We start from the raw sequence: 12,461 nt of genomic DNA, 5'->3' as shown, positions 1-12,461 counted from the left end.
TCAAAATCAACCAAGCAGGGTGACCTCTGCCCCCCAGCGGCTCTTTGGCAGGACACATGCCTCTCTGTAAGAAGGCCCCACCATCAACCCGTGACCCCACTTGACTAGGCCAATTCCTTAGGGATCGGCTGCCTGAAAAGAGCGGAAGAAGGACGTAGGCCTTTGTTGTCATTTCACCCTTCAGGTTGTTTGTTTCTGTGACATCTCTTTATTAATCACAAAGTAACTGCACATCAAGCATTCACAAACTATCGCTGTTTATAGAACATGCCAATTTTTATGCCATAATTAGTACCCTTCTATGTGTCTTGCAAGAATATTTGTCATTATTTCTGAAGAAATACGAGCCTATTTCCCATAACAAAGCCAGCGAATTCTTTAAAGAAAACAAAACCAATTCTCCTTCTCATCAAAACAAGCCTGAAGGTAGTTCTGACTTCACTTACCTGTGATTCCTTCACATTTTCAACAGTGAAATTGAACCAGACTCTAAAGCGTGGATTGCAGGTATCGGGCCTTATGAACAGGTCATATTCAAACTCGGACATGTGATCTACCCGGCCAAGATTACCTAGGAATAAGCACAAAGACAACTGGAATGTAATCGAACAACGTCACAACCACACCATTGCCGGCCGTTGACAGTTACTTATAATTGTGACGTTGGCCCTCACTCTACTTTTCAAGCCAAGCCCCTAAGAAATGCAATTAGCCCTAGCAATAAGCCTGAACCTGCAATTAGAAGGTGCTACCACTAGGTGGCACTAGTGTTCCAAGCAGAGCCCCGTGCCCACATAACTGACATTACGTAAGACCCCAATGATCCTGTGAAGAACCTACTCTAGGTGTCATCACTCCAAGCCCAAAGAGATCCAGTGACTCACCCACGGTCACACAGCCCAGTCAAGCAGGATCTGAACCCAAGTCTTCCTGACCTCAGAGCTCCCTCCACCCACCACCTTAGCGATACCCCTGCCACTGACCAGCACAGAAAGGTCCCCGCTGGCCACACACCAGCTTCTTGGAACTGCAGCGATTGTCTGTGTCGTACTGCTCTGTATGTAGCTGGTCAAACATCCCATCACCCTGCCGTCCAGGAGCCCTGATGCCCCCATACTCACTGAGCCCCCGACGGGAAGGCTTCTGCCACAGACATAGGTCCACTGAGAACAAAGGGCAGCCTTTCTAGACCCACCCAGGACTCTCCAGTGCAGCAGGGGAGCTTGGCTAAGAAGTGGCTGAGAGCCCAGCAGAGACTGCAGTTACTGAAAGGCAACACTTGGTGCCGGTCTCACTGATACTTTGTCTCACTGATACTTTGTCACCACAAACTTGTAACAAATCTTGTCTCCTGTCCAAACCCTGGTTATAAAATCCCAGCGTTTCCAGCTCTGAGTCGTCACTGTGGCCCCTCTCCACATCGTCACTCATGTCCACTTGTTTCCAAGGTTCCGTCCATTCTTCCTTCCAACTCAAATTACTATGACCCTCTTCCGTCATTTCAGTCGTGTCTGACTCTTCTTGACCCCATTTAGGGTTTTCTTGGCAGAGACACTGGACTGGTTTGCCATTTTCTTCTCCAGCTCCTTTTACAGATGAGGAAACTGAGGCAAGAAGGGTGAAGTGCCTTGCCCACGGTCACACAGCTAGGAAGAAAGATGAGTCTTCTTGACTCTAGGCCTGGCACTATCCCCATTATGGCAACTCCTGACTGTCCTGCCGTTACCCTAACTCAGCCATTTCTGGCCATGGATGTATGAGTTGGCTTACTGATATCTCCATCTTTACCCTTTTTCCATTCCAGATTATTTTTGCCCATATTAGCAAGTTGATCATCTTAAAATACATTTTAATTATATCATATATATCAATAACCTCCTCTTCCATTAATGGATAAATCTCTAACTTCCTGAACTGAAATTCAAGGACTTCCATAATCTGGCTTCAACTCGATTTTTCAGCTGTATCTCCTGATAACCTCCGCCAGCCTTGCCACACACACAAGCGCTCTAGCCTTCACCACTGTAAATCAACTGCGCATTCATTTTCCATGACCTAGCTAATGTTGTTCCCTCCCCTACCACTGGAGGAATGCCTTGCGCTCCCCAGCCCTCCCTCTCCATCCATTAAAATCTTATCCATAGTTCAAATCCTAACTCCACTTCTAGGGTTGTATCCCAAAGAAATCACACAAGTGGGAAAAGGACAAGGATATGTACAAGGATATTTATAGCGACTCTTTTTGTGGTAGCTAAGAATTGGAAATCAAAGGGATGCCTATCAATTGGGGAATGGCTGAACAAGCTGTGGTATATGAAGGTAATGGAATACTATTGTGCCATAAGAAATGGGGATGATATGGACTTCGTAACAACCTGGAAAAACCTACACGGCATAATGCTGAGTGAGCGGAGCAGAGCCAGGAGAACATTGTACACAACCACAGATATATGGATTCCGTGAGGACCAACCCTGATATACTTCGCTCTTCTCAGCAACGTAAGGTGCAAGGACAACCCCAGGGGACTCACGATGGAGAATGCTATCTCCATCCAGAGAAAGAACTGTGAAGTTTGAATACAGATTGAGGCATACTACATGCTCGCCTTTTTTGCTTCTCTTTTGTTTTTGTTTATGGGTTTTTTGGTTTTGTTTTTTTTTTTGGTTCTGTTTCTTCTTTCTCATGATTCATTCCATTGGTCATAATTCTTCTCCACAGCTTGACTAGCGTATAAATTAATTCAATGCAAAGTTATACATGGTAGTTAAATGAGATTCCATGCCATCTTGGGGAGGGAGTGGGGAGGGAGGGGAGAAATTCTGGAACTCAAAATTTTGTAGAACTGTGTGTGGTAAACTAAAAATAAAAAAAAATTAAATTAAATTTAAAAAAAAATCCCGCTTCCTCCATGAAGCTCTCCAATCCCTGCAGCCTACTGTACCTTGGTCTGCCTCTCCTTGGTCTGCTTGCTCTTACCAGCATGATACTCCATCTGTCGTCACCACACTTCTGCACAGTCTGCCCCCCATGACCAAAATATATTTCCTCTTTACTGCCACCTCTTAGAATCTCTAGGTTCCTGCAAAGACTGACAAATATGTCACCTTCTAAAGGAAACCACCACACCCCCAATGGCTGCTAATGTTCTCCTCCTTCTCACTTCCCATTTATTCTCAGGACCAGCGTATTGATTTTCTAATGTTTGTGCCTGTTCAATTACATTGTTGCAGACATGGGGGGAGGGGGAGACAGAGAGGAACAGACAGAAAGAGAGAAGGGGAGGGGGGGGAAGGGGGGAGGTTAAGAGAGAGAAGGAGGGGGGGAGAGAGAGAGAGCTAGTGCATAGTTTTAATGGTTCTGCTTACTTCACTTTACATCAGTTCATGTAAGTTTTTACTGCTTCTCTGTATTTTCATGTTATTTTTTTTCTTACGGGATAGTAATATCACATTATTTTCTCACACACAATGTGTTTAGGCATTCCCCCACTAATGGGGATCTAATTCGCTTCTGAAAATTTGCTTCAAAAAATATACTGCTATTGCTATTTTAGTGTCTCTAGGAATTTTCTGTATTTGGGATATAAGCCTAGCAATGGAATCTCTAGAAGTCAAAGGGTGGGCATTTTAGTCAATTTTTAGAAACATAACTCCACATTGCTTTGCAGAATGAGTGGGTTGTAAGCTCCTCGGGGCAGGAGCTGTCTTTTGCCTCTTTTTGTATGACCAGTACTTAGCCCAGGGCCTGGCACACAGTTGGTGCTTAATCAACGTTTACTGATTGATAAGGATTATTTCACAGTTCCAACAGTAGCATGTTAGTGCCCTCATATTTCCACAACCGCTTCCAACATTACCTCTTCCCATCTCTTGTCACCTTTGCCAATTTGTTGAGTGTTCTGGTTTCCATTTCTCTTCTTAGTGATTTAGAGAAATCTTTCACGTTTGTAAATCTTGTCATGGTTTGTAGTTCTTAATTTGAAAACCATCTCTGTCTAAAACTGCCTGCCCAAGGTAGAATCCATTCGGTTCCCCCGTTCTGAACTTACTGTCAAGGAAGCCATCATTCTCCAGTCACCCCAGACTGCAACTTCTAGATCATTCCTGACCCCTTATTCAAGCTCACCCCACTTGGTCAATCTTTTGTCACCTCTCATCATTTCCACCTTCATAATACCTCTCACCTGTATCCCCTTCTCTCCACTCACACAACAGCCACTCCAGCCTAGGGCTCGTGACCTTACACCTAAACCACCACAATTGGTGGTCTCCCTTATTCCAATCTCCATAGTCATCGGACTGTTTTTACCTCAGTGTCCCCCGCACTCAAAATGGCACTTGACACATGGAAAGCACTTAATAAATGATTCCTGACTGACACTGGACCATTTATCAGAATTATCTGAAGGAAAGAGTTTTTCCCCATTTGACACGTTACCTTTCTTATCCTAGCTACAATTATTTTATTCAAGAAAAAGAGGTTTTTTTTTAAATTTAATGTAATGAAATTATCTATTTTATCTATTGTGATCTCTCCTACCCCTTGTTTGGTTAAGAATTTCCCCCCTTAAAAGTAGATCATTAGAAGAGGACTCAAGATGGCAGAGTGAGAAGAAGCATCAGAATTTAGCTGTTCCCCTATACCTCTGACAAAGATCTAGAGAATGGACCAAACTGGATTCTACTCGGGAGAACCAAGAAGTCACAACAAAGGGCTCTCCTCAAAAGGTATCCATCTAAAATCAAAACCAAACATTATCTTTAATAGGGCTTTCCCAATAAGATCAGAGGTGAAACAAGGATGTCCAATATCACTATTACTATACAAAATTGTACTAGAAATGCTGGCTATAGCAATAAGAAAAGAAAAAGAAACTGGAGAAATAACCACAAGCAAAGAGGAAACAAAGCTATCACTTTCCACAGATGATATGATGATTTATTTAGAGAATTCTAGAGTCAAATAAAAAAACTAATCAAGATAATTAACAACTTCAGCAAATTTGCAGGATATAAAATAAACATCTACAAATCATCTGCATTTTTGTATATTACCACCAAAATCCAGCAGGAAGAAATAGAAAGAAAAATTCTATTTAAATTTATTTATTTAAAATAGCTCTGTACAATATAACATACCTGAGAATTTACCTGCCAAGATACACACAGGATCTATATGAATACAAAACATTCATCACACAAATTAAAATAGACACAAATGAATGGAGAAATATTAATTGCTTAGGAGTATTCAAAGAAAGTATAATAAAAATGACAATACTATCTAAATTAATTTATTCAGTGCCATACTAATCAAACTACCAAAGTATTACCTCAAGGAATTTTTTAAAAATTAACAAAATTGACTTGGAGGAACAAAAAGTAAAGAATATCAAAGGAATTTTTAAAATGGAAAGTCTTTGGACCTGGTAGGACCAGATCTAAAATGATACTACAGATCTATAACCATAAAAACATTTTGGTACTGAGTAAAAAACAGAGAGGGTGATCAGTAGAACAGATTAAATATACAATATACAGAAGCAACTGAGCACAATAATTAAACATGTGATAAAAGATCCTTTTTATTGGAACAAGAACTCACTATTCAACAAAAACTACTGAAAAAACTAGAAAGTAGTTGTCAGAACCTAGGTGTAGACCAGTATCTCACACCTAATAACAACATAAGCTCAAAATGAATATGTGATTTAGACATAAAAAGTGACATCATAAGCAAATTGGCAGGAAATGGAAGAAATTACCTATCAGCTCTATGGATAAAGAAATAGTTCATGACCAAACCAAAACACAGACAGATTCACAGGAGATAAAATGGATAATTTTGATTACATAAAATTAAAACGTTTTAACACAAACAAAACCAATGCAGCTAAAATTGGCAGGGAGAGCAGGAAATTGGGGAAAATATCTTTGCAGGAAGTTTATCTGAAAGAAGTCTCATCTCTATGTAGGGAATTGAGCCAAATTTAAAAGAAAAAAATTAGCCATTCCCTAATTGCTAAATGATCAAAGGATATGAACAGGCAGTTTTCAGAGAAAGAAATCCAAGCTATCAATAGCCACCTGAAAAAAATGCTTTATATCACTGATAATTACCACCTCATACCAGTCAGATTGGAAAAGATGACCAAAAAGAAAAATGACAAATGCTGGGGAGGCAGTTAGAACTAATGCACAGTGGGTGAAACTATAAAAATTCTACAAAGCAACATAGAACAAAGCCAAAAAACTATTAAACTGTGTGTACTTTCTGACCCAGTGATATTGCCACAAGGTCTATACACCCAAAAGAGATCAAAGGAGAATAAAGACTTATATGCACAAAAATATTTATATCACCTCTTTTTTTGTAGTACCAAAGAATTGGAAACTAAGGAGAATGCCCATGGGGAATGACTGAACAAATTAGGGTATATGAATATGACAGAATGCTATTGTGCTATAAGAAATGAAGAAGAGGATGATTTCAGAGAAACCTGGGAAGAGTTGTATAAACTGATATGAAGTGAAATGAGCAGAATCAGGAGAACAATCTACACAGTGACAGCAATATAGTAAAGATAATCAACTCTAAAAGACCTAGGCATTCTGATCAACACAATGACCCAGCATAATTCCAAAGGACTCATGGTGAAACATGCTACCTACCTCCTGACAGAGAGGTCATATACTCAGAGTGCAAACTGAAGCATATTTTCCTCTCTTTTTTTCATTTTCTTTTCTGTCTTTCATTCTTTTTTGGGGGAGGGTAGCTAATACAGATGATGAGCAAGGGAAGGGGAGGAGGAGAGAATTCAGAACGGAAAATAAAATTAAATTGAACTTAAAAAAAGATCCTTGGAAAAACAATTTTCAAAGACTTTAGAACTCTAGTCAACACAATGTTAAATCCAAAGGACTAATGATGAAACAAAACACGCATCAGACAGATGATGAACTTGAAATAGAGAGACAGACATTTTGAAGCATGCCTATGTGGGAATTCTTTTCTTTTCTGAGCATTTGAAAAACACCTCAAAAACCCTCCATTCATTCTTTTTCTCTTTTTGGAAACACTAATACTGGTTTCCTATGACACCCCAAGTTTCCCCACAAAAGAAAGAAAAAGCCAATCCTTGTAACAATAATCAGGGTCAAGCAAACTGAATCCATTCATTTTCAATGTCCACAAATGTTTGCCTGAACCTGCACCTTCAGCCCATTGCTCCTCTTGTAGGAGGTCGGGAGCATGTTTCGTGACTGGTCGCTTAGATTCATGGTTGGTGATTGTGTTGATCAGGGTTCTTTGGTATTTCAAAGTTGTTTTTTCTTTACACTGTTGTTCTTGCTATGCAAATTGCTCTCCTGTTCTGCTCACCTCACTCTATATCAGTTCATGCAATGCATCAAACTCAATAATCATTCAGTTTTTCTGAAACTTATATTTCATCTTTTCTTATGGCACAATAATTCTCATACCATAATTTGTTCACCTATTCCCTTGGGGATGGCAACAGCAGGGAATTCTCAACCAAACCAGAGACAGAGGATTATAAAACATAAAACAGATTATTTCAATTATATGAAATTGAGAAGCTTTTGCATGAATAGCATTAATGCAAATAAGATAAGCAGAGAAGAGGTCAATTGAGGGAAAATATTTTCACCAATTATCTCTGATAAGGCTCTGTTAGCCAAGATATATATGCAACTAACAAAAACACCTAAGACCAAAAGCCATTCCCCAATAGATAAGTGATCAAAGGATATGAACAATCTCAAAAGAAAAATTACAAATTATTAGCAACCACACAAAAGAAATAAAAATCAAACCCAGACTGATGTTTCACTTCATACCCAATCAATTGGCCAAGATGACAAAAAACGAGAATAGTGAAAGCCGCAATACTTTTGATAAGATAGGCACACTAAGGCACTGTTGATAGAGCTGTGAATTGGTCTAATGTTCTGAAAATCATTTTGGAATTAAGCAAAGAAAGTGATGAAAATGTTCACACTGTTTGACTCAGGATTCCAGTGTTAGGCTTACAGCCCCAGGCATTTAACGGACAAAAACAAAAGGCTCCATGAACATCAAAATATTGATAGCAGCACTTTTTAAAGTAGCGAATAACTAAAAACAATGCCAGATGCTAAAAAAATTGTTTAGATGGAAGAGTAAAGCTTTATAAGAAACAGTGATATGACTACAGAGAACCCTGGGAAAACTTTAAACTGAGGCAATGTGAAACTGGTAAAAACCAGAACAGACCCAGCTACAACAATGGAATGGAATGCTGCAAATTATAGTGACCAAGCTTGGCCCCATAGAGATATCATAGGGGCCCTCAAATCAGGGAACGTGGGGCAGAATGTGGCATATAACGCCAGACTTTTTCTAATAGGTTGTTAACTTTAGCTACACTGTTTCTTTTCTTCTGTTTTATTCTTTGTGATAAAGGAATGACTTTCTGGGAGCAAGTAGGAAATGGCTATACTGAGAAATGCAGGCAATATAACATCACTTTTAAAATATAATTTTCCTCTTAGACACCTCTATGAAAAAACTTGCTCTCATTCCCTTCTAAATTTATTTTTTATGGTATTAACTTTTATAGTAAGGTCATTCTGAGTTAACATTTGATCTCATTATGGTATGTGTTGTAAGATGTTGCAGACCTTCTCTCTTTAAAAACTAGTTCATGAGTTCCCTTTGCAGCAACATCGGTCTTATTTGACACCTCTTTTTCCTTTTCATCAGAATTATTTCTCTTTGTGTCTTAAGAACTTTATTCCTAAGCTGACTTCTCTTATGGAATTTTTGATCCATAGATGCTGCTTAATCTTCCTTTAAACCCTTTGAAATGTTCTTTCCCAAAATCTAGAGTGCATTTCAGAACGTCTAGATCTCCTGTCTTGGCTGTGAGAGATGAAATAACTGAGGAAACAAAGGTTCGAGCTGGAAAAACATCAGTTGCTCATGGGTAGGCTGAGCTAATATAATAGAAATGACAATTTTGCCAAAATTAATTTACTTATTCAGTGCCATACCAATCAAACTACCAAAAATTATTTTACAGAGCTGGATAAAATAATAACAAAATTCATCTGGAAGAACAAAAGGTCCAGAATATCTAGGGTATTAATGAAAAGAAATGCTAGAGAAGGTGGCCTAGCCATACCAGATAGTAAACTGTACTATAGAGCAGCAGTCATCAAAACTACCTGGTACTGGCTAGGAAACAGAGTTGTGGATCAGTGGAATAGGATAGGTACACAAGACACAGTAGTCAATGACTATAGCGATCTACTCTTTGATAAACTCGAGTCCAGATTCTGGATTAAGAATTCACTATTTCACAAAAACTGCTGGGGAAACTGAAAAATAACATGGCAGAAACTGGGCATAGACCAATATCTTACATAGTATACCAAATTAAAGTCAAAATGGGTTCATGATTTAGGAATAAAGGCTGATACAATAAGCAATTTGGGAGAGCAAGGAATAGTATATCTATCAGATTTATGGGAAAGGGAAGAATTCATGACCCAACAAGAGATAGCATTACAAAACGCAAAATGGATAATTTTGATTGTGTTAAATTGAAAAGTTTTTGTACAAACAAAGCCAATGCAACAAAGATTAGGAGGGAAGCAGAAAACTGGGAAAGAATCTTTATACCCAGTTTCTCTGATAAAGGCCTCATATATAAAATATAGAGGGAACTGAGTCAGATTTATAGGAATACAAGTCATTCCCCAATTGAGAAATGGTCAAAGGATATGAACAGGCAGTTTTCAGAGGAAGAAATTAAAGATATCTATAGTCATATGAAAAAATGCTCTAAATCACTCTTGATTAGAGAAATGCAAATCAAAACAACTCTTAGGTACCACATCTCTCCTGTCAGATTGGCTAACATGACAAAACAGGAACATCAAAAATGCTGGAGAGGATGTGGGAAAATTGGAACGTTGCTACATTGCTGGTGGAGTTGTGAACTGATCCATCCATTCTAGAGAGCAATTCGGAACTATGCCCAAAGGGCTATAAAAATGTACATACTCTTTGACCCAGCAATATCACTTCTAATGCTGTATCCCAAAGAGATTATACAAGTGGGAAATGCACCAGTATGCATAAAAATATTTATCACAGCTATCTTTGTGGTAGCAAAGAACTGGAAATCAAGGGGATGCCCATCAATTGGGGAATGGCTAAACAAATTGTGGTATATGCATGTAATGGAATACTATTGTGCTATTGTGCTACTGTGCTATAAGAAGTGAAGAAGACTTCATTATAACCTGGAAAGACTTATATGAACTGATGCTGAGTGAGGGGAGCAGAACCAGGAGATTATTATACATGATTACAGATGGATGGTATCTGTAAGGACTAACTTTAATAGACTTGGCTCTTCTCATCAATGCAAGGTTCAAAGGCAGCTCCAAAAGACTTCCAATGGAAAAAGCTGTGCACATCCAGAGAAAGAATTATGGAGTCTGAATGCAGATTGAGGCAAACTATTTGTTCTCTTTTTTTTCCTTTTTTTTGGTTTCATTTCTTCTTTCTCATGATTCATTCCATTGGTTATAATTCTATTGTGTAAATAAGTTAAATGTGAAGGTATGTGTAGAACCTATATCAGATTATATGCCATCTTGAGGGGAGGGGGGAGGAGAAGGATGGAGAGAAAATTTGGAACTCAAAAACTTGTGGAACTGAGTGTTGTAAAATAAAAATAAAAAATAAACTAAAAAAACATGGCACCCTATGTATTTTGTGTAGACTAATATCTCTTGAGAATAAATGCACCATAAAATGGTTAAAAAAAGAATTGAATCATTGATTCTTTGTTGCTTCTTCCATGTCTTCTGTGATGAGACCATTACAACATAACAAGAAGTTATTAGACAATACACTTTTGTCAATGAGAGGAAACTGACATATGTCCAAGTAACCGAAGGCTCCCATCACTAACAATAATAATTGCTGGTGTATATGTAGCATGTTGAGGTTTGCAAAGAATGCCACATTCTCTCACTTGAGCCTCACTCAATCAATATTATTACCACCACCACCCCCAAGGCTATACAATTAGTAAAAAGTCAGATGGGAACCTACATGTCCCTAGTTCAAAGGCCAGCATTCTATCCACTGCACACAATTGTTCACTAATAAATACCACCAATCCAACAAGCATTTCTTAAATGCCTACTTATTTATAAGATGCTATACTTGGTGCTGAGAATGTAAAGACAAAAAGCATTTGCCACACTTGAGGAGTTGCATTCTCCCAGGAAATTCAACTCTTCGCCATATCATGCATTTATACCAGGCTTGGGACATGCTTCCTCCTTGTGCCTAGTGGTCTCTATAGAGTAATCTGATGGCAACATCTGGCTCCTGGATCTCTTCACACAAGGGTGTACTACCTTGCTCTCCTCTTATTCTGTTTTTTCTTGAATAAGGTACTCCCAAGAAAACAGGCACATCCAGGCATGGGTCTCGTCCCCTTGAGCATCACTTATACACACAAGGCCAAAATTTCTTTCTTGTCTTGGGATCCTGATTCCAATCTGCTCCTTAGTCACATTTGGCACATCTGGCAGCCACCTCCACAACAGGTTCCTGCACTGCAGTCGACCTCTGCCTCCCATAAGGCCTCTAGAGCACATTTCACACTGGTGAGAGTTCCTCTTGTGGCCATGAGAGATGAAATGAGTGAGGAAACAAAGGTTCGAGCTTCCGCGTACATCAAGTTCTCAAGCCCTGGATCTTGGGCCTAAAGCTTTCACTTTACCTGCCTGGATGCAGGCTCTTCCACCATTTCCCACCCATCTGCAAACATTCCCCTCTCTGACTTTTCAATGCTAGAAGCCCTGGATGCCTGTCTTCCCCTTAGAGTGGGAGCTCCTTGAGGGCAGGGACTTTTTATGTCTATCTCCAGCGCTTAGCACAGTGCTTGACAAATAGAGCTCAATAAATGCTTCTTCCTTTATCATTCTGTGTTTGCCTCTTAGCGCCTTTCTTAGATTCTATATACTGTAGACTTCTGGGTATCTTTACTGCTCTTCTTCCTTTGCTGTAGCTGGGCCTTATGGCAGAGTTAAAAACTGAAGGCTGCGCATTTGGTTTGTTTGGGGAGTTTGCTTTGTTTTTTTGCTATTTTAATAACTCTCTATCTATGCGATTCTCTTGTTTCCTTATGTTTCCACATAATTGTTGCAGGTTTCCATGGGTTACAGGTTTCCCTCTGCTTCCCTATAATTTCTAAAGGCTTCACCAGCCTGATGAAGGGGTCCAGGACAGAAAAAGGGGTTGAGAATGCCTGCTCTCTGATGCTCAGATTGCTGGATTTGTAAAGTAATTTCCTTCTTCCCTTTTCAATGTAAAGATCTTCTGAATAAAGTTGCAAGGTTTCAGGCAAATCCAGTTTTTCCAGCCCTTGTTA

At 39.2% G+C, this 12,461-nt stretch overlaps 1 protein-coding gene across 2 annotated transcripts in view; it reads right to left on the bottom strand.

Annotated features, from left to right (window-relative positions):
* Positions 1-12,461, bottom strand: part of AGBL4 (ATP/GTP binding protein like 4) — a 799,994-nt gene that overhangs the window by 650,660 nt on the left and 136,873 nt on the right. Inside the window, exon 3 of one of the 2 annotated variants that reach the window (XM_036757917.1) lies at positions 417-571. In XM_036757917.1, coding sequence (XP_036613812.1) covers positions 417-571 — 155 coding nt within the window. The remainder of the gene's footprint in view (positions 1-416; positions 572-12,461) is intronic. The other variant, XM_036757919.1, reaches the window with a different exon arrangement.

The sequence above is a fragment of the Trichosurus vulpecula genome, chromosome 4 (genome assembly GCF_011100635.1).
Source record: "Trichosurus vulpecula isolate mTriVul1 chromosome 4, mTriVul1.pri, whole genome shotgun sequence".
Taxonomy (NCBI): Eukaryota; Metazoa; Chordata; class Mammalia; order Diprotodontia; family Phalangeridae; genus Trichosurus; species Trichosurus vulpecula.
Note: the sequence above shows the minus strand (reverse complement) of the source record. Positions and strands in the feature narration are given on the sequence as shown.